Here is a 23,885-nt window from a genome sequence, read left to right as displayed (position 1 = left end):
AATACCTGAGCAGAGCTGATGGCTGCATTTTTGTTTTAAACAAAATGCTGTAGTTTGCCAATTTTAATGGCAATTCTAATGTTAGGTTGACCATACTTGTAAGTAAATATGCTTTCAGAGTATCGATGTTTCCTGGATAAAGCACATTGCGTTGGCCAATAAGTATGCATTACAAGGAAGTGGCAGCTTATCAGGTTGTTTGGATGTTAATCTACAGATCTGCTGTCTCTTCCATTCACCTTAACCTGTAAGTAATCTGATCTGGCTGGATTTGAAGCCCACAATGTAGAGTTTGGCTCTGAAGCTTGAGCTCCTGTCTCGCAATAACATTTACCACCTCATGTCATTTGTTGCACTTGAGAGTAGATGTGATTTCTGGAGCTCTGCTCAGGATAAGTGTTTTTGACATGTTTGTTATAGGTAGAATTATCACTTGGGCTTCTGCTTCTTTCCCTTTCTGTTAGAAGTAGGATTTGTTTAATTTTTTTCTTGGATTTTTCAACATTGTTTAATATTGTGGTTTGTTTTATGGCCCTTCCCACCCAGTGCATTTATTTTCTTTTTGCATATTGGTGTATTTGTGTAGTATGGTGTGCTTGTTTTTCCTTAGAGATGGCGGAGTATACTTCAGTGTTTCTGAAGTGCTCAGAATGTGGCCATAAGTTGCTTCCACAGGATTGTCACAACTACTGCATGTACGGTCTTGGGGCAGTTCACCTAGATCAGGACTGGGAGGCTTGTGCCTCCTTTTGGGTGAGGTTCTTATCTGATAGATGGTCTAAGCTTGTGCTAAAAGAGCTACTTCCCATTTCTCCTATTTCAGCATTGTCCATTGCTGTTTCTGCACTTAAAAGGCCTTTGGATTGATTCAAGTTGGATAGAGCCAAGGATAAAGATGGGAAGAAAGATGACAAATCTGAAAGAGAATGTAGAAAGAGATCTGCTCATTTAACAGCTTTGGGTGAGCCAGCACAGAGGGCATTCGCTTTTCTTTACTAGTTCCTCAGATCTGAGGAGATCTTCCCTAGTAGTCCAGCTGCATCACTGGAGTGTGGAGTTTTGAAGAGAATCCTATCTTTCTTGGGTGTAGAGGCATTGCACTCCATGTCTGATCCAGTCTGATCCCCAACTCTACCTGCTACATCAGTGTCTTATTATCATACGGTGTCAAGCAGTCCTGGAGATTTCCTTATTTCCTACAGAATCTCCGCCCCTGGGAGAGCACGGCAATATCAGTGTAAGAGGAGACCACTTGACCCCCCCGGAGTTGTTAACAAAGGATACTAACTTTGATGAGGGAGAAGATTCCACAAAATCTCCCCATGACTATGCCTCATTTGGTGACCACTTGGAATTGATACAGAAGGAAGGTTGGACCTCCAAATCCCCCTTCCGTGAGGAATCCTTTTTTCTTGAAGCCATCACTGCAAGCTTATCCACAGTCTGGGTGTTACCCCCAAACACACGTCAATTGAGTGCCTGGTAAGGCACAGAGAGAATGAGAAGTGGTGAAGCTCATCCCCAGAAAGCCAGACAGGGTCGTGGTACCACCCAAAAATAGGGCAGATTGGAGCAAGGGGGCCTGTTAGATACCATTGTAGTAGCTATAGCCTTCAAAAAGAAACTGAGGACAGTGCTTCTGTCCATAATCTAGATGGTCTAGATCACTGGACAGATTGAACTTCTGTTTGGACCTAAAGACACATATGCTGATCAGGAAGGCAAATCTTTGTCCACAGTGGGGGTTTACTTTTCCATCCCCTCAGCTGACCTTTTTCTGCATGTAGAGGTGAGAGAAGTTGCTTTCCAAAAATCCCAACAGTTTTGCCCAGGATGCTTTTGGTGATACCCCCCCCAGGGCAGAGGAGGTGCTCCAATGGATGCCAGCCTAGAGGCAGGAGCAGCGTACAAAATCTGTGTTTTTGGGACCATTCTCAGGTAAACCCGTTCAGTGCTTCTGAAGGTCTGTCCATCTACTACACTTTTGAGGAAGATGGGGGAGTGCTTGCTTCTCCATCCTAAAGTTTAGGAGGCTATCATAAATTCCTGGCTGTTGAGTCATTACCAGATGCTACACAGTCCCCTTTCTGTTTCACCCACATTTCCAAAAAATCCTTTCTAGACATTCTGACCCAATTGTGAAGGGAAATGGCAGAAGACAGTCCATGCTACCTGTGCTGTGGAGGGATGAGTGGATGTCTTTGTAAATCTCAGGGATGCTTATTGTGACATTCCTGGAGGTTTCTGGACTTCCTGTTGGGAGTCTTATTAGTATCACTTTCAAGCACTGCCCTTCAGTCTCACCAAATCCACCTGGCTGTTCATCAAATGCATGGTAGTGGTAGCAGCCCGGCTCAGGCTACAGAGGTTCCAAGTCTGTTACCTGGTTGGCTTCATATAGTGACCTTGAGGGCATTGCTAGTTCATGGGAGGGGCTCTTTGCTCCACCTGTGCCTAGCCTTAGGGGATTACACTGAACTTTAACAAATCCATGTTAGAGCCAGTCCAGGCTTTGGAGTTCATAATTTGCCAACTAGATACTATCAGACAGATTACAGGATTTCTCTGTAAAGGCTATCATCTATACATTTTTAGGCCTGTCAGGTTCTTCTTTCTCAGAGGCCACTCACTTCGTCATCCCTTGCCTCCTTTGGCTGATGGTGGATTCTAGGGTTTGTGCCAAGGTTCTTCAGTGGACTGTTTCAGTCCAGTGGTCTCCAACTGTTCACTGTGTGTGTACTTTTTATCCTCCCAATGTTGGTGCCCATCACTGGTGCTAGTGGTGAGGATTGAGGCTCCTTGATTACTGGGCCAGTGCGGGTGTCACATTGTTGAACTGCATTTTACTGCATTTCATTACCATTTAACTGTATTTTTTCATACTGAAAGTTCTGTTTTTGTCTGTAAGTGGTTAATCTGTGCTTTCTTGTGAATTTTACTGAGTTATTACCCTTAAATTGAGTAGCAAACTCTGGCTATAAGGTTTGCTGCATCCATAGCGGTTTGTTTTTTCCTTCTATGTTTCTCTTGGCCATTTTGTGTTTGCCTTCTGTGGCTCTTGCAGGCATCTTGTGATGGTAGGGGCCTATCTTCTCTGCTAGTGAGAGTAGCAGGGCTGCCTGGACCTTTTCTGGCACAAGTTGGTAAAGAAATGCAGGGACTTGCAGGATTGGCTAGATTTCTGTGTTACTATAATCTTCTATTTTTTGTGGTATTTAAACCCCATGTTTGAGCTTGTTTGCATGTCCTGCACCACTGCTGCACTGTTTTTAACCCATTGTGAAGTATTCCAGCTACTAATCTTTCCTTAGCACTGGTGTAATCACCTAGTAGTACTCCTTTTAGACCCTCCACCCTTTACCCCCTTAGCTCTCTCTGACCTCTCTCACTCAGATCCTAACGCATATGGATGGACAATTTCCTACAGCTTCTATTTCCAGTCTGGTTGATATGTGCATCCTGAGACAGTGCAGCAACTGCCTCATTTACACAGACAACCCTCTACTACTACCACCTAGGAACACAATTTCAGAGATGCAATTACAATAAGAGCATAGAGTGTCTGCTCTGTCCCTCACAAGCCAGTACATCTGGCACTGACAAGGTTGTCAGCACAAACACCACATGTCAAACACCACCCACACCTACACAACACGCATCCACATATGCGGAGGTCCTTGACAAAAACATACCCAAACAAGAGACCTCCAAGGCAAAAACACACAAACTCCACTTCGCACCACACATAGTCCACACATCTGTGTCTCACAACCACTAGGGCCTAAACATAAACCCAACATATTGGTCATAGAAGACTCCATTGTGAGGCACACAGATGTGTCCCTCACCAGGCTGGATAAGGAGAAGGTCACACTTAGTTTGTCAGGTGCCAGAATCCGCCATAATCACCCATGACCTCAAATGTCTCAACAACAGATACTGTTATGACGGTCATAGCCCACGTTGCCATGAATGGCTTGAGATGTACCTCCCTGGGGTATATGAAGAGAAACATGATTGAGCTTGCTGAATGTGTCCCAGGAAGGTATGTTCTAGCCTTGAGCAGCATTCTATCACCCACAATGATGCCACGGTACAAACAGAAAATGATTGACTGTAACAATTGGATTAGTTTCAGGTGTGTCATTCCAAGGGGATCCAGTATCTGACAGCCTGGGAAGACATGATCGACAGACCACGATGCTTTGCCAGAGATGGCCTAAATCTGTCTTTCTTGGGCTTCAGACTGCTGGTAAAGTCTCTGCTTGCCCCATAGTGTATTTTTTAGACAATGCCATGAGGCCAAAACTACCAACATGAAAATTTCATCAAAACGAAAATTAAAGATCATGCTGCTAAACACTTGGAGTCTGAATATGAAACTGCACTCATATCAAGCATTCTTAACCCTGGAAAATGCTGACATTTGTGTAGTGAGAGAAACCTGGTTCAAAGCTGTGGAGAGCACCCCAGCCATACCAGGTTACTCATCCTGTCACTTTCAGACCCCAAACTGTGGGCAGCAAAAAAAAAGGAAGCGTAGTTGCAATATATATTAAAGATATACACACCTCCCAGGCTGGTCAAACAGTATGATGCACTGGAGACACTCCAGGTGCGGTTAACCATTGACAAGACCTCTATTCAAATCATAGCTAGCTACAGGCCCCCACCTTTGACTCCAGATGCCCACTCCACCTATCTCAGCCTCTTTGAATATATCAAGATTTAACCCTTTACCCTCATTCTGGGTGACTTTAACTGTCCAATCATAGATTGGAAGAACTACTCGTGACAAAACACAAATGCCCAGGGATTCCTTAATTTCATCAATGCAAATGCCTTGGACCAGCTAGTTTGACACCCCCACAAGAGGTGATATCTTGGACTTGGTATTAACCAATATGAGTAACCATTGCAGCATCCATATGGTGTCACCCTCCCTGGTAAGATCCAACCACAAAGCGGTCACTTTCAAAGTCACCATTTCCCCAAACCCTCCCCATCTAGGGTCCAACAAAAAAACTTCTCCAAAGCTGATTACATACTCCTGAAGCAAGGCAGTTCCTGCCTTCCATTAAAACTTATTCTTCCTCCGACACATTATTCTGTATGTATTGTTCCCACAATTTCCATTTTTTCTATGTAATTTGCTCCTATTCTTTTCTTAAAGATTCCACTTCTAGTTCTTTTATGTCTGTTAATATATCCAGTACTTCAAATACGGTTTGTTTAGACAGTGATTTCCATTTTCTACTGATTGCTTTTTTCAGAATTGAACTCAGCAAGGCCTTACTTATGCCTAGGCAATTCAGGTCCTGTATCCATTCATCCACAGCCCCTTTTTCCAGTTTTGCACTCATTTGCTCATCCAGTGTTTCTGACAGTGTAGCCTACAGGGAATTTTTAAACTCTGACAACTCATTACACTCCTAAATATGTTCTCAATTACTTCTTTCTTCCCCATCACGTCTCTCTACCCAAGGCAAAATTCTTTGGAGTCTGCTTGGGGTATAAAAATACCTATGCCAGTACTTCCAAGCAGAAATCCTAATCTTCTAGAGTTTCTTTTGTGAACTGCTTATCCAGTCTCTCAATCTTTCCTAACCTCCTCTGATTGATTTTTATAATTCTTGCACAATATTCCTATTTTAATGGCAGTTTCTGTTCTAGATTCAACAAAAAACTCTACCAGTGCTGATCTTTCACTTGGGATCCCCCTATTCCTTTCACTTTGCCTATAGTCTGATATCAATCCTTATTAGGGTAGGCACACTCTAGCCTGCAGTCAGAATGTTAATTCGCATCTTCCCATTCTGTTACTTTTCTCAGTCTAATTATTTGCTCTCAGTACATTTGTTCCTTTGCCAGTTTTCTCCAGTAAAATCCAGTCCCTCTTTTGCCTAGTGTCTGTATCCCTAATTGCAGTCATTCCTTTCACTAGTATCTCCTTTCTCCATTCCCATGTTGGCTTAGTTCTTAAAATACTTTCTGAATATAATAATCTGTATGATTGTTATTCTCATTAAGGATCTGCATCCAAAATTCCACTCATTTGTTGAATTGCATTCCCACCAAGCTTCATCAGCATCTCTTTCCACTTTGAACTGTAGCTTTCTTCTTGTGTTATGTACAACAATCTTACCTGTATAGCTCGAGAATATCACTTAAAATAAGGTAATCCTAAGCCTCCCACTTGTCTCCTGCCCTCTTCCCATCACAGATAAAATCCTTCAGCTCTTTATTAATTACTGTCCACAACTTCTGCTCTGGTTGTTAAAACTATGCCTGACCTGTATTGGGCAGATTTTTACTGCTGGTATCTTGCTTTCCATACCCATAGGTAACAGCTTCCAGTTTCTCAGTGTTTGTGTTATTTTTTGTTTAGTCTCTTCCCACATATCCTTAGCTGCATAATGGATAACTTCTAAATACTTAATTTTATCATGCCCCAATAAGTATGGTTATTGCTGAACCAATTCATCTGTAGGTATATAGTTTACAGCTATATCCTTTGTTTTTTGGGATATAAAATTAATAAGATAAAAATGGGAACTGTCGCAGAATGTTGCGTATCACCGAGATGTCCTTTTCCGCTCTTTTTCCAGAAGTATAGCAAGATGCTCCCACTGTAAATATTTCCTCATGCTACTCCTTCCTACACTAGGACTGATCCATATCCCCTCTTATTTATTATCTCAGTTCTGTAGATCTTCAGATCTATTAGAATGCTAGGAAGAAAGCTTAAAACAGAGAGATTTAAACTTAAGCTGAGACTATTGCAAGTACTCAGCAGAAATCGAACTTTCCTAGTCTACTTTTAAGTGCATTTAGCATTCCACCTTCCTTCGCTTCCCAGTATTTCTCCTCCTACTTTTCCACGCAAGTCATGTATTTCAGAAATTCTAACTAGACTACCAGTCCATCCTAAGAGTTTATACCCCTCTTTGTAAAGAGGGTACTTTTTAGTACCATGGAATTTCTGGTCCTTACAGTCAACTGCCTGTGTACTTTTTCCCCCTCCTCTATCATTTTGTTCAAGATGGTTATGTTCTATCTCCTCAATTTGATTTTGAGTGCACGTGCTGTGTGCTGTGTCTTTAAGAAACATGTCAAAGACGTAACGTGCATGTATAAATGTCAAGCACATGCCATTCCTAGTGCCATTTTGAGAATGCAGCCAGTGAGTAGGCATGTACGATTCCAGCAGTTAGTCAGTAGACTTCTATCGTGATGCATTTATATAAAATAAAGTTGCTTTAACAGAACCCATGAAGACTCTTCTATTGTGTCCAATGTAGGAGAGTGACATGGTGTCAGAATCGGGATCACAGAGAATATTTGGAGCCATGAGGTGCAGAGATGACCATGAAGGTAAACTAAGAGAAACCAGCATGAAAAAGAGCCAGAAAAGAATCAAAGGTTGTGAGAATACACGCAAACTACTTATTTTATAAAACAGGTAAAATGGAGCATTACAAGGACACAAACCACATTATTAAACCAGTGTGAAGCACAAAAGGTTTATTAACTATGGGAAATGTGTAAAATAACATTTGACAAAATGATTATCAGAAAAGCAAAACGGGTGTGTTTAGAGTAAAACTAGCACAAGAAGAGTATAATGGGCATGAAAATAGATTAAATAAGCAAAACGAATACAAGGGCAAAAAGGGCACATTAAGCGTAACTAAAGCAAGGTGACTGCACATTTTTTGGCAAAGTGCTGTGTTTTGGCATAACCACTGCTTCATATTGTATTAAGGGCACAACAAAAGTTATTCAAAGTAACAAAGTGTGTAAAAGTGCTTACAATGTGTGTTTATTACTGTGTATGCATTCCGAAAAGTTTATTTGTGTGCAAAGTGAAACTATTTTGTGAAGTACAGTCAAACTATATAGCCATTTTGAAAAGTTTCTTGTGCTGGGTGTATCTATTCGCAAAGTGCCACCATTACAGAGTGTTTCTTCCACTGTAAAGAGCTGCCTAGCAAGGTACTGCCATTTTGGGGAAATTTCAGTATGCTGTGTACAGTTTATTCACAAAGTGCAATTACTTTGAAATGTTATTGACTGAGATTCTCTTGCCCAGTTCATTTGCGTCATGAAGTTATTTGAAATATTTCTTAAAATGCTGATAAATTACTTTAGCAAGACAATAATTTGAAGCGTGCCACGGTGCCCTAAAGACTTATTTCGCAAAGTCCACTTACATAGAGACTTGCATCATGCAGTTGTTTGATATGTTTTGTTATACTGATAAGAGGTGATTTCTTACAATACGGTGATTTCAAAGGTGTTACAGTGCCTGAGAGAGTTGTTTCACAGATCATGCCCAATAGCATAATTTCAAAAAGCCCAAAAGTATAACTCCAGAAGCACAAAGTTATAAAATACTGGTATATGTGTATATGCATGTTTGTTTGTGTCTTTCGGCTTTTCCCGGTTAGGGGTCGCCACAGCAGAACTCCGGTCTGCTAATGATTGGCAGTAGATTTTTACGTGCTGGCTTGCCGGGCCTAATGCACAACCTTTAACGAAGGAACACCCATTCACGCATGTCGCCACACACAAGACGCTCTAACTGAGAATCGAACGTGCAACGTCTAACTGTGAGGTGACAACACTACCGCAGCACCACCACTCATGCTTATTTGTAAAACCCTTCACTGGCATGTGTTAATATGGAAGACAGATTTCAAAAGCCCTTGCCACTTGTATTTGATCAGAATATTGCAGAGAACTGGAGAATATTTGAGCAAGAGTACGATATATTTATACAAACAGCTTATTCAGATAAAGATGCCCGCACCAAGGCATTCATTTTGTTAAACCTAACTAGGTCAGAGGCGATAGAAAGAGACTGTTAATTTGTGTATGCACCAGCAGTATATGAGGGAGAAGGTGAAAATCATCATATTGTTGTACAGGCTGAATCAAAGGAAGACCACCGAGTGTTTAAAGTGCAAGTTCAGAGAGATGTGTAATCCCCAGACAAATATTGCATTTAAGAGGCATTTGTTTTACGTGAGAGATCAGAAACCAAGGGAAACGTTTGCAGCTTATATAACTGACCTGAGAAACAAAGCTGAAACGTGTCAGTTTGGTGACTTAAAAGATGAGTTAATAAAGAGTGTGTGGTATTAATAGTGCTGCTTTGAGAAAAATCCTGCTTTGTGACAGTGTTTTAACATTGAATAAGGCCATAGAGATTTGTCAGATCAGTGAAGTGACAGAAAAACGCACAAGTATGCTTGCGTGTGACAAGAGCATGGTTTCAGCAGGCTCCATAGCAAATGTAGGTAATATGCAACATGTGGCAAACAGAAGTAGGCCTAAGCACATGGCAGTCACAGCCCCTGCTGGCTCACTAGGGAAACCACATAGCTTTCCAGCAAGTTCTAAGGCTAATTCAGTAAAGGAGCATTCTCAGTACAGTACAAACATGAATCAGTAAAACCCTAGTCCAGCTTTATTGTTAACTGTCGCAATTGTGGTGCAAATCATGAGTCTGAAAGAGAGAAATGCTTAGCATTTGGTCAGCAATGTCACAAGTGTAAAAAAAAAAAAAAAAAATGCAACCATTTTCAAAAGTTTTACAAATCAAGTAAACCTCACACACTTAAAAAAATGTACCAGTGGAGGAAATGAAGCTCAATCCTTTGCTGGAAAACGGATTTATTGTAAAAACCACAACACGACAAGACATCCAACAGTGGAAACTCGGAATAGGTCCCTGTAAGGTTCCCCTTAAAAATTTGCCTTAGGGTAGGAATGTTATGTGCTTAGTTGAGATTTGATAAAATGGTTAAAACACATTTTGAAAACAAAGATTAAGGTAATTATAAAATGAATAATCTTTCTGAACACTAGAGGGTGATATTAGATTAAGTAAACTAGTGGATATAATAGAATATTTTATTTATTTATTCATTAATTTCAAATAAAATGAAAGTTTTTATGATAAGATTTGTATTAAATTAGTTAAATGATTTTTAATGTAGATATATGTAAGTGTGTAATTTTTTAAGCATATTTTCATTTTATAATGTATTTTAAAAAGTTTCTGAAGCTTTAAAGCAAACACTATTATGGTCAATCAATATATTTAGAAGTTTTTGAATTAAGATGTAATTGGTTAATTGTATTAATTGAGTAGGATATATAAAGAGTGGTTTGGTTTGATGAGAATGTACTTGCATCTGAAGAAGTGTTGCAAACGAAAACGCAGGTGTGTAGACATAGCGTTAGTGCTTGTGACCTATTCCGAGTTTCCACTGTTGGATGTCTTGTCGTGTTGTGGTTTTTACAATAAATCCGTTTTCCAGCAAAGGATTGAGCTTCATTTCCTCCACTGGTACATTTTTTTAAGTGAGTACTTTTTCGTGCTAGCCTCCTTTTTGTTCGTTAAACCTCACACACTTGTAAAGGTCACACAGAAAAGCAAGTTGATCATGTTGAAATGCAGCAGTCTGCTTTCTATGTAGATGGTGTATCAGTGCTTGTGAAAGAGTTGATGCAGTGAATTTATTGGCAAAGAGCGAAGTGTTTTTGTACTGTTTGGATCAATGATAAATCCACAGAGCTTAAAGTAGATACTGGTTCAAAGTGTAATTTTATATCAGCAGACACATTTGCTAAAGTGAGAACTAATGAACAACTCAATGTGGCCAGTAGTGCGAGACTTGTTGCTTATGGAGGTGAAGAAATGCAAACCGAAGGCTCAGTGATGCTTTCATGTTTGGCCAAGAACTGTTGCAACTTGTTATTCTATGTAGTCCAAAGGCCAGTACAATCTTTATTGTGTCTCAAAGATATTTTGAGAATGAATCTGCTTTCTTTTACCAAAGAAGTTCACATAAGTGCACCTCCTAGTTCCAGTTTTTCTGAAGCCATTTTCTGAGTATGCTGATGTATTCTATAAAGTTACCCAAAGGTCACTCCAGTGGTCAGACCGACAAGAAAAGTTCCGATAGCTATGCAGAATAGTCAAGGCTCATTTGGATAAAATGGTGCAGCAAGGTGTAATTTGTCCAGTCAAGCCAAGTGAATGGGTGTCGTCTATGGTAGCCGCTCACAAAAAAGGCTCAGATGAAATCAGATCAGAATATGTATTGACCCAAGAGATTTGAACAAAGCATTGAAGAGACCATATCATCCAGTGTGCACAGTCCGAGGTTGCAGCCCTAATATCAAATGCCAATGTCTTTTCTGTCTTGGATGCAAAAAGTTAATTTGGGCAAGTGATGCTTGATCACAGATCCTCATTACTAACCACTTTTGGTACTCTGGCAGATATAGATTTCTAAAGATGCCATTTGGAATAAATTCTGCAAGTGAAATCTTTCAGCATGCAATGGAGTAAATTTTTTCGGGTCATCCTTGTGCCATAATAGTAGAAAATTTACGGGTTGGAGGCAGTGGTGAAGCTGAGCATGACCAAAACCTAAAGAGTTCTAGACAGAGCATGTGAAGTAAATTTGAAGCTCAATCCTCTGAAGTGCATATTCAGTCTTTCAGAAGTTACATATGTAGGTCATTTATTTACTAATGCTAGTTTGAGACCAGATCCAACCAAGCAAGCAGCTGTCCTTGAGATGTCAACACCAGACAATGTTCAAGCTGTCAAGTGTTTCCTAGGCATGGTCAACTGTTTAGGCAAGTTTATACCAAACTTCAATGAGTTAACAGCACCTATGAGAGTTGACGTGCAAAAATGTTGCATGGTTAAAACACCACCAGAAGGCATTTGAAGACCTCAAGCAGAATATTGCCACTCCACCTACATTACGATACTATGATGTGAGCAAACCAGTTAATCTTTCCTGTGATGCTTCAAAATTTGGTCTTGGTGCAGTTCTACTTCAAGAGGGCAGGCCAGTAGCCTATGCATCTAGAACACTTACCCAAACTGAGATGCAGTATGCTCAAATTGAAAGAGAACTTTTGGCAATAGTATTTGCATGTTCCAAGTTTCATGATTATATTTATGGTTGAGCTATTCAGACTGAAACTGACCACCAACCTTTAGTTACTATTCTAAAAAAGCCTATGCATTCTACTCCAGCAAGATTACAAAGAATGATGATCATATTGCAAAAGTTATAACTTCCAAAATAGTCTATACAAAAGGCAAACTACTCTCTCTGGCTGGTACTTTATCCAGATCACCCAGAAATACGATGGAAGAGCTTGACGCAGAGAATTTTGATTTTGACTTGATGGCAGTGCGCAAGCTTTCTACCACTAGGCTTGAGTTAAGAGATCGCACTAAGATTGATCAATTTTGCAAAAGCTGACTTACTACATTAATGTTGGATGGCCATCAAGGCAATTTAGTGTACTACCTAAAGTGCAAACCTATTTCCCTACAGTGATGAAATGTTGTTGGAAGATAGCATTATTTTCAAAAGTCCTAAAATTACTGTTCCTGCTTCCTTATAACAAGAAAGTATCCAGATTCTGTATCGTGGTCACCCAGGTTCTGCATCCCACTAAGAGAACAAGAGAATTTAGTATTTTGGCCTTCATTACCAAAAGACATTGATAAAATACATCTTGTTCAGTATGCAATAGTACTAGACCGCATTTGCAAAGAGAACCACTTCAGCGAAGTCAAGTTCCTGAACTAGCTTGGTTGACAGTAGCCACGGATATCTTCAAGCGGAACAATCAGCACTACTTAGTATTGGTAGAGTCTTATTTCATCTGGTTTGAGATTGATTTACAACCTAACCGAACGCCCACTGCTGTTATTACTAAGTTGAAACGTCCTTTCTCAGTTCATGGTAGTCCACACAAAGATATCTCTGACAGTGTTACTCAGTTTTCTAGTCCACTATTTCAGAAATTTGCAAGAGAATGGGACTTTGTACATTTTACTCGCAGTCCTGAATATTCACAGACAAATGGTCTAGCTGAACATGCAGTGCAGAGTGCAAAGCAATTACTTGAAAGGTCAAAGCATGACAATACCGATGTCTTTTTGAATTTACTTACTCTCAGAAACATACTCCGTGATGATATTCTTGGCTCACATGCTCAAAGACTTCTTTCCAGGCAAACTAGAACAATGCTGCTTATTAGTTTGTTTGTGGCCTAAAGCTAAGAACAACAGAACCATAAAGGCTCAACTATTCAAGAAGTGTTTGATCCAGAAGTCCAGTTATAACAAATTCAGCAGATTTCTTTGTCCGTTGAGGGAAGGAGGAACAATGAGAATACAAACGGCAAAAGGTTTCAACTAGATTGGTCAAGTTACAGGTATATGTGCTGAGCCGAGGTCCTACCTTGTAGAATCCAAGGGTATGGAGTACAGGAGAAACCGCAGAGATTTACTTCCTGTACCAGAATCATCGCCTCAACATTGTTTTAATGACACAGACTCTAGATCTCAGAGTGAACCAAATGTTGTTCCCATTCCTGAGTGTGTTCCTGTCCCTGATTCCATTCCTGAAGATGTTTCAGACAATTCAAAGATTGGACATTTTACAGAGACGGCTCCAGTTGCCAAGTCCAATTTCCATTTTATGTTTCATGATATGGACGAGTGTCCAGGCCCATTGTGAAATATGCAGCAACATAGACTTAACTGTCCATATATGTATCTTGTCTTGTGTAAATGCATGATGGAGAACTATGTGTATCTGCATGCCACATGTTTTATTTTTTTCAAGAGGGAGGATGTAGATCAGAGTGCACGCATTATGTGCTGTGTCTTTAAGAAGCATGTCAAAGATGTAACGTGCATGTACAAATGTCAAAGCATGTGCCATTTTGAGAGTGCAGCCAGAGTTACCATGTACAATTCCAGCAGTTAGTCAGTAGACTTCTATCATGATGTGTTTGTGTAAAATAAAGCTGCTTGAACAGAACCCATGTAGACTCTTCTATTGTATCCAAAGTAGGAGAGCAACAATGTCCTCTGGACTTCAGTTAAAACAGCTGAGGTAGTCTCTTTTCATATCCTTAAACTACATCAGTGCCTCCTCAAGATGTCTTTCCTGTGGACTTCTCCCAACAGTCTGATGCTTCTCTTTCTTTATGGTCTACAGAACATATCATCATGGAACTTATAAACAAAGACATTGGTAATCTCTAAACTTTGGACCCCACCCAGTTCGGGTTTGTAAAAAGCAGATCATGTCTCCTAAACCTGATAGACTTCTTTGAAGCAGTCACCAAAGCCATAGATTGAGGGTAAGGTGGTTCACACAGCCTAGCTAGATCTCGCCAAGGCTTTCTACACCATCCCCCACTCTGGAATTCTAGACAAACCCACTAAAGTAGGTATAAATCCCTATGTCACAAGATAGGTTGCCAAGTGTCTCTCTGACAGAACCCCACACTGTGAAAGTAGCAGATTCCAAAGCTGACTTCAGACCAGTGGCAAGTGGAGTACCACAGGGTTCAGTCCTGGGTCTTCTCCTGTTTGGTATCTACTTCTCTGAAGTGCAGGCTAACGCAGAAGGTCTTTGGCTAATGAAGTTTGCAGATGACCGCAAACTAGGAGCCATAATCGAAACTCCCAATGATGTGGACATCCTACAAAAGGGCCTCTCTGAGACAGATGCCTGGTGTCAAAGCCATGGCCTCAAGCTCAATGCCAAAAGTGCACTGTCATCCCTTTTGGTAAAACCTCTGTACCCATGACCTACCACATAGGCGGTAGTCTACTTAATACCAAAAGTGTCTGAAGAGACCTTGGGACACGGGTAGACCGTAGTCTCTCCTTTGATAATCACATTGCCACAGTAGTCAGGAAAGCCTTTTATGTGGCACACCTAGTCACAAAAGGTTTCTCATCCAGGAAAAAAGAGGTCATTGTTCCCCTCTACTCATCACTCATTAGACCCATTATAAAATACAGCACCCCTTTTGGTATGTACCTCACAAGACATCTACAACAACTGGAAAGGCTGCAGAAATACCTCACAAAGAGGATTACCGGCCTCAAACAGATGTCCTTCGCAGATCTCAAACTCCAGCTTTACTCCATCGCATGCCTACCAAACAAAGCTATGTCAAACCTAGAGCTGTTGGACATGCTCCACTTAAAGAAATCCCAATTCCTCCGTGCTACACACTCTATGGGACCTAAACCTTGTCACCACAATAAATAGAACATGCTGGAGGGATAGATTACTGCCTCGGAGACTTCCCATACTCTGGAACAAGCTATCTATCTGTATCAAGCAAAGCTCCTCATTAGCACTCTTTAAGAAAAATCTTGATTGGATGGGAGATGGGAAATTCACCCCGGGGATCACTTCTGTGGCTCTGCTCGAAAGGGGCACAGGAAAATAATTTTCTTGGGTTGCGAAAGCCAGGATACCTTTTTGGCTAGGCTTATATAGGCCCTAGGGCGAATAGCCTAGTACCTACCTATGAAGTGCATACAGTACTCTGACCAGGGCCATTACTAATTTCCTTTGGGGTTGTATACCTGGTGAATGCACCCCAGAACTCTTTTTGCTGCTCCTGTTGCTTTCTTACCCTGCTGGTGGCAGCCAGAATTAATCTATGGTATGTGTTTGGCTAGAGCAACAGTTAAGGTGATAAGTTAATAAATAATGCTGTAGTGATCCGGTCCATTAGTTCAACTACAAACTTATGCATCATGAGTTTGTGTTTAAGATGTCAAAAAACAGTGAATTGAAAAGCCATAAATCGAGTATCAGTCTATGGCCAAGAAAGTTTACCGACGGGGAATTACAAATATAAAAAGTAATGAGCATTTTTATCCTGTTTATATTCATTGTGTGAGACAGTACCACCACACTTCTGCTACTTATAGGTACTGACTAAGAATTGTACTATAATGAACGAAGAACAAATCTTTGTACAGATAACTTGACTATGTATTGCTTTTTCTTTCATTTATGTACTGTAATATCTCAATGAATTGGAAACTAGACTAACTTTAAGCATTCATGTCTTATTTCATTTTAGATTATCTTGCAGCTGTGGACCAGTGGATGAATGTACTGCTACCAAAAATTAGACCTTTACTATATAATAATGGAGGACCAATCATATCTGTACAGGTACATTTTTAATATTACTCTATAGGCTATAATTGTGCAGTCTAAATGTATTAGTTCATTTAAATATTCCATTAAAAAATGTCTGAGGCTTTCAGCATGACTGCAGTTGAAGAAATGTGTTCAGTAATGTTGTATTTTATTTCCTACATGCTTAAATGGGAAGGCTGGGACACAGACAAGATATAGCTATTGTGTATAAAGCCAAACCCATTAAGCTTAATGTGACAAAAACAGGAAAAGTCTATAGTAAGATACTTATAACATGTTACTGTTGGGTTAGTAGCATACATGATCCTAACAATACTTTTTCACTCTACTGATAAATGATTTTATTTAAGAAAAAGTGTCTCAGGTTTGCAAACAAGAGGGTCAGTGTGAGCTTCATAACTCTGACTTCATGAAAGTAAGAAACCTCTACACCTTCAAATGGGTACAACAGCAGTAGTGTAGCTAGTATGGGGCAAAAGGGGCAACTGCCCAGTTGCAAAATGTTAGAGGGCGCAATCGGCAGTCTATTATGATTGCTTTTTAGTGCAATACCATCTTTTAGAAGTTGGTATTGCATTTGCAGTCAAAGGTGAGCACTGTATTGCTCTATGTATGTTCTGACTTTATCAACTGCTTCCTACATTGCCACAGTTTAAATGTGCAAAAAAAAAAAAATTAACTAAAACCTGAGAACAGTAGCTCTCTGTGCAGGATATAAACTGCAGTAACTGCTTACTACATTTGTGGCAAGCAGTTTTTTTACAGTTTGAGAGTGAGAACATTTTTTTAATTAAAACCCGAGTGCTCTAGTGCTTCATGCAGGGTATAAACTGTAGCAGCTGAATTTTATTTATTTATTTTTACAAAAAGAATTTGAGACAGGGCACAGAAATGGCACCTGAATAGTTGGAGCAGGAGTATCTGGCCACTTGGTTGGTGTGCCAACAGAAAGAGCAGATTTTATGTGCTCTGCACTCTGAGCTTTCGGGGGGGGGGGTCATGGATTGGGTACTGTCTGCAGGAAGCATCCTACAAGTTCGCTGGACTCCTTTTTTGCTCTTCATTTGAAGAGCTGAAGGAGTGGGTCACTAGTTCTTGGGACCGCTACAAGGTGCTGCTTTAGCCAGCTACACTTCTGCACAGTAATGTTGTAATTATAATACTTGGATCTTTCCTCCAACCTTACTTGTTTGTGAACTATATATACATATATTTATTTAGTTAGTTAGTTTTTGTATTGCAAAAGATGCTAGAAATTCCAATTAAAACTTGTTGACTTCATCTACTTCAGCATCTGTAGTTGGAACATGAAGTTATCACTGTAATGTTGATTGGCTTGCCTTGGAATTTGGTTGAGATAAGTCTGTTATATTTGGGTTGTAACCAAACACTTTTTGAATACCTTAATAATCAAAACTTCAGTTACAGCTGGGATAGATATGGATTTCCATTTTCTAGAAATTGTTTTTTGGTAGCCAAAGTTAAGGCCTTACTATGTCTGGACAATTTGGATACTGTGTGACAGCTCATAATTATTTCCTTAGTTACAGTCATTTGCTTCCCCAGTATATCTGGCACTGTGCTCTGTAGGAAAGTTTTAAAATTGGTGAACTCAGACTCCTAAAAGACATGTTCCCAGTTACCTCTGTCTGTCTTATCACACCTTCAGCATTTGCGAGCTATCTGAGGAAGAATCCATTTAAGTTTACTTGGGATATAAAAAATACCAATGTATACACTTCTAAGCAAAAATCCTAAATCTTCTGGACTTTGCATACTTGAGAGCCTTACATATATCCTTCCATTGTTCCTTTATTACTTTTTCAGTCTCATCCTAGTTTTCTGACCTCCTCTGATTCTTAGTTATTTTGTAGTATTTTATATACCCTACTAATTATCCCTTTTTTAAAAGCACCGTCTTTTCTACATTCAACTAAAAAATGTCACCAGAGTTGATCTTTCAGTTAAGACTTCTGTATCCCTTTATCTTTGTCTAGGCTCTGATATCAGTCCCTGATAGGGGAAGGCAGTCTCTCACCTGCAGTCCAAACTTCGGCTTGGTGTCATTCCACTGTTACCTTTCCATTTCTAGCTATTTCCTCCCAATACCTTTGTTTCTTTACCAGTTTTCTCCAGTAAATTCCAGCTCCCTCTTGCCTGTTTTCAGTGTTCTTACTTGCATTTATCCCTTTAGCCAAAACCTCCTTTCTTCATTCCCATGTTGACTTGGTTCTGTGTTGACTTGGTTCTTAGAATATTTTATGCAACTTTTATGAATAAAATCTGTGTGGTTATTTTTATTCTCCTTATGGGTATGCACCCCAAATCCTATTCTGTCCTCATTTCTTGATCTCCCCTTTTGCTTCCATCATCATCCCTTTTCACTATGATTTATATCCTTTTGCTTGTTTTGTGTATAAGCCTTAATTGTATTGCTCTAAGATATCCATATAAATCCGATAATACTAAACTAACTTTTTATCATCATATCCCACTTAACTCTCAAACCTATTCTCCTTCCAAATAATTTCCATCAACTGTTTAATGATCATTGTCCATAACTTCTCTGGTTGACAAAAATATACTTGACCTGCATACAAAATTAAAGGAACTAAAAAACTTTCACTGCGTATTACTATCCATGGCCATAAACAAGTGTTTCCAGTTTCTCAGTTTTTGTATTATCCTGTATTTGGTATCATTCCACATATCCTTAACTGAAGCCTTTTTGATCTGTACTGTAGTTTAGTTTTAATCCATACACCTAGATACTTTGTCTTATTGTGCCCCCATAAATGAGTATTGCAGAGCCAATTCACGAGAATATAATTTACCACTATAGCCTTTGTTTTAATTTTACATCAAAAAGAAAGGATTAGAGCCAGCAAACTGTGTCCTGGTGAAATAGTTTTATTCTTTTAGACAACAAGAAAAACAGACCGGTTTCAGCTGGCAGTCCATACACAGCCTTCCTCAGTGTACACTTTGGAGCCGTGCATTTGCACTCGCGCAGGAAGTACTTTCATTTTGTTACTTTAATTTTACACCCCCAAAAGACTTGAAACTATGTTCCACAACACTGAAATGTCATTTTCTTGATTTTATGTGGTAGCGTTGTGGCCTCACAGTAAGACATTGTCCTGTTTGATTCTCAGCTAGAGCATCTTCTTGTGGAGACGTGCGTGAATGGGCGTACCTTCGTTGAAGGTTGTGCGTTATCTGCCTGCAGGTAGCCCTCAACCAGCCTGAATACCAGAGTCTTCGGATTTCTGCATCAGATGCTGTTGCTTCTTCCATGACGTCAGGTTGTCAGGGGTAAAAAACATGCAGCCAACATCATTACCTGTCTTTACTTGCCGTGCGGTGCCCGAAGCAGAAGCAGTTCACAAGTGCCAGTCGGCTGACTCCTGAAATTTTCATTTTTGAGTTTCAGACCCGAAGTCTTCAAAAAGATAAGTACCCTGTTTGGGATCCTTTTTTCGTGCTCTAACCGATGTCGTAAAAAATTAACAATTGTCTTGCCTGTGGAAAGCAAATACCACATAGAAATTTCCATTCTTACTGCGTCACCTGTCTAGGCCCAGACCACGACGTCCCTCGCTGTCTGTTTTGTGCCTTGTTTAACGCCCGAACTATTCGTCTGGCTATTTTTGTATCCAAATACTTTTGTTCTCAATCTCTGTACTCTTTGTTAAGCCATCCGACTACCGATCCACAGAAAAAATGTAAGGATAAAGACGGAGACAGACCGCATCGATCCAAAACTGCTGACGATGCTTCCATTAAGTTAGTCACCAGTCCAACGGTACTCATTGAGGTGCTTTCGCAGCACCTGATACCTGCTACTACAGATTCACAGGCCTCTACTGAGACCCATTCGGAGTTCGATATGCCGTGAGATGCTTCGACTCTGGAACCTGTGGATGTCTCTACCTTGGATGGGTCCAGAGCTGCTGTGCAGGCACCAGCTTCTGAGGGTGTATTCAGGCCTACAGACTTTCATACTAAACCGACTACTTTGTTTCAAGCTAGAAATACCGAATTCCTCAGGCATAAAACTCGCACTACACCTAGAAAACCGATTACCAAACTGCATATTCAGGCCCATCTGCCTCAAAAACAAATGCTTAGAATGGCTGAAGATCTTATTGCCTTAATTAGGGGAAGCCAGCCTTCCCTCTCTAAGAGACCTAGAACTGATTTTCTTTCAGATTCTTCTGATCAGGAATCTGATATCTCTGCTTCTTCTGATTACCAGGATTTGCCCTTATCTACTTATGAGAATTCTGATGCAGAGGATTCCATTCCCTCTGCTTCCTCTCCAGAAGATTTTTCTTTTGGTGAAACCTTGCATACCCTTAGGGAAGCATTTCCGCTGGGAAAGCCAGGACTATTCTGAGTCTAAAAAGAGACTTAGGGAATTTTTACTCCTGTCTCAACACAGGCCATTGGCTATCCCTCCTGTTCTGGCTATTGTAGAAGATGTTTTCTTGGAATCTAGTCTTACCCAAGACACTTTGCCTCCAGCTCCCAGGAAACCTGACTGGTACTACAGAGTACCTGACTCTCAAGATGTTCTTCGTGTTTCACTGTTGCAGTCATAACTGTAGGGTGTTCCTGCCGGCAGGCAGCCCGAGGTTGGCCAGAATTCCAAAGTCTGGGTCCGGCATCGGCCGTACCAGCAAGTACCCTGACGTCAGAACGCAGAGATATAAAGCTGACAGCTGACGCCATCTTCTCCAGTCTTTCTTGCTGTGCGGTGGAAAGCAGCTCGCAAGTTTTTGGTTGGCGGATTCCTGAACAACGCTTTTTGCTTGTCGTCTGTCCGAAGTCGTCTTCTTCTCTTCTCAAGCTAGGTACCCCGTTGGGGAAACTTTTTTTTCTTGCTCCTCCGATGTCAGAAAAAGTTAATAATTGTATATCGTGTGGGAAACAAATACCTCATAAAGATTTCCACTCTATTTCTCAGGGTCCCAAGGGTGCTAAGGCCGCTTCTGCTAAAAATCCTATTCCTTCTGAAAAGGATTCTCGTGCTTTGGACAGATGGGGCAAAAAGGTGTATACTTCTGCTACTCTTTCTATTAGAGCTTTAAATTGTCAATTCCATATGTTTAAGTACCAGCAATTTCTTTTGTCTGTATTAAAACAAAAACTTTCTACCTTTTCTGCATGTGCAGAGGACAAGGAATTACAGGATGTATTACATGCAACTGAACAAGTTAGCAAACATGGTTTACATTGTGGTTTTGATGCCTTGGAGGCTTCTTGTAGGGCCGCAGCCTCTGGTACTGTTATCAGGAGACATGCTTGGCTGAGCAATTTACCTGAACAAGTTAAGGCTAAATTATTAGATGCTCCGGTTCAGCATGATGTTTTGTTTGGATCTAAAGCTGAAGAGGTTATAAAGAAGATGGAGGATAAAGCGAAATCTATGCAGACTGTTAAAGATTTCTTACAAGTGCAGCCTCCTGGATTTACTAGAAATTGGCCCTCCAAGAATTGGTCCTTTCCCACGTCTGACAGGCCTCAAAGGGGAAGATATAGACGCTCCAGAGGTCGGGCTCAGGCTCAGGCCTCTTATAGGTCCAGACAATGGACTGCTTCATCACCTAGAAGGGGAGAAGACAGATCTCAATCACAAAGGAAGCAAGCTTAATGACTCTCTGTTGGGCTACAGGACCTCCTTGCCTGGAAGCCCCTCTCGGAGGAAAACTGTCTCTTTTCTACCAAAATTGGACTCGTATAACCCAAGACAAATGGGTGTTAGATGTGATTTTAAGAGGTTACAAATTCCACTTTCATTCTCTGCCAAGGTCTGTCGGATGTCCCGATCTGCCAAAACATCAATGGTCAGAGGCCTTAAATCAAGTGGACGCTCTATTGGCCATGAGAGCCATAGAAACTGTTCCACTTTCAGAGAGGGGAAAAGGTTTTTACTCAAGACTATTTCTGGTCCCAAGAAAACAAAGCTCATGGAGACCTATTCTGGACCTCTCAGTATTAAACACCTTTCTGGAAATACCAAAATTCAAGATGCTTACTCTGCAACAACTTCTTCCAATGCTCTCCCAAGATGCTTGGATGGTGACATTGGACTTAAAGGACGCCTACTTACACATTCCCATCAGGCAAGAACGCAGAAAATACCTCAGATTCAAGGCAGGCTCGAGGCACTTTCAGTTCTCTGTACTACCCTTTGGCTTATCTACTGCACCCAGAGTTTTTACCAAGTGCCTGGCTCCAGTAGTAGCTTATTGCAGACTCCAGGGGATTCAAATTTACCCCTATCTGGGCGACTGCCTTATTCAAGCAGACAGCAAAGACCTTTTACTTCAACATCTGCATTTTGTTCAACGTCTTCTCCTAATTCTGGGATTCTCAGTGAACACAAAAAAGTCACATTTGATTCCTTCTCAGCAGATGATCTTTTTGGGAGCTCTTCTAAACGCAAGCTTACAGATGGCCTTCCTCACTCCAGAAAAACAATTACAGCTGGCTTCAATTTTCAAAACCTTGGCAACTTTACCTCAGCTCACTGCAAGGAAATTCCTGCAGGCTTTGGGCTACATGGCTTCTTGCATCCTGTTGATTCCAAATGCAAGGCTTCATATGAGAAAACTTCAATGGTACCTAAAGAGTGTATGGTCCCAGCATTACCACAGTCTGGGCACAATGATTCCACTGATTCCCTGCCTCCAAAAGGAGCTCCTTTAGTGGTCCAGGGCTTGTGCTTTGAACAAAGGGAATCCCTTTCGTCTGCCTCAACCTTCTCAGATCATAACCACGGACGCTTCGGATTATGCTTGGGGAGCTCATTTTCTAGACATTTGCCAGCAGGGCTCTTGGACAAAGAAGCATCTTCTCTGGCACATCAACTTGCAGGAAATGTTGGCAGTCCAAAATGCTCTTCTAGCCTTCCAGAATCTTTTGAAACCAGGGCCTCTTCTGATTTCGTACAGACAATACCACAGTCATGTGGTACATAAACAAGCAAGGGGGCTCTCACTCTTACCCCCTTTTCAGACTAGCCATGAATTTATGGGACACAGCTCTACATCTGAATCTGCATCTTCAAGCTCAATTCATTCCAGGAAATCAGAACCTGTTAGCAGACAGCCTAAGCAGAAATCTTTTGGATCCTCACGAATGGATGCTGGACCCCAACTTATTCAGCAGGATAACTGCAGTTTGGGGTTGTCCTCAGATAGATCTGTTTGCATCCCATCTCAATCATCAGTTGCCTCTCTCTTGCACCAGGTCCTTCCACAAAACAGATTGGAAAGTGGATGCCCTGTCATTCAGCTGGAGGAATCTTTCGGGATATGCCTTCCCTCCTCTTCCTCTTCTGCCTCGGGTGTTACTGAAAATAAAACAGGACAAACCCAAGACTATCATTTTGATAGCTCCAAATTGGCCTCGGCAGGTTTTGGTATCCAACTTTAAAACACCTATTCTTGGAACCTCCTTGGATTCTTCCTCTGATCCCTTCTCTTCTGTCCCAGCATCAGGGTCAGATGCTACACTCTCAAATCAAGACTCTGTGCCTGGCAGCTTGGCTCTACAAGGGCCTTTGATTCCTTCTCTTCCCAAACAAGTTTTGGATGTTCTTTTAGAAGCTAGGCGGCCTAGCACTAGAAAATCTTATGCTTCAAAATGGAAAAGATTTTGTATTTGGATGCAGGATCGAGGTTCTGATCCTCTTTTGCCTAATGTTCCCTCCATTTTACTTTACCTCTCAGACCTTTTGCTTAAAGGCCTTTCCTTTTCCTCCATCAAAATTCATGCTTCTGCTATCTTGCTCATTTTAACTCTGATCCTTCCATTTTTTCTCACCAGCTGGTGAGACAATTT

General features: G+C 40.8%; 1 protein-coding gene across 1 annotated transcript in view; it reads left to right on the top strand.

Annotated features, from left to right (window-relative positions):
• Positions 1–23,885, top strand: part of LOC122796445 (beta-galactosidase-like) — a 948,601-nt gene that overhangs the window by 256,118 nt on the left and 668,598 nt on the right. Inside the window, exon 5 of the mRNA XM_044064920.1 lies at positions 15,952–16,046. Within this exon, the coding sequence (XP_043920855.1) occupies positions 15,952–16,046 (95 nt within the window). The remainder of the gene's footprint in view (positions 1–15,951; positions 16,047–23,885) is intronic.

This window comes from Protopterus annectens, chromosome 3.part0 (genome assembly GCF_019279795.1).
Source record: "Protopterus annectens isolate FY-2018-M chromosome 3.part0, PAN1.0, whole genome shotgun sequence".
Lineage (NCBI taxonomy): Eukaryota > Metazoa > Chordata > Ceratodontiformes > Protopteridae > Protopterus > Protopterus annectens.
This window is presented reverse-complemented; position numbering and strand designations above follow the sequence as displayed.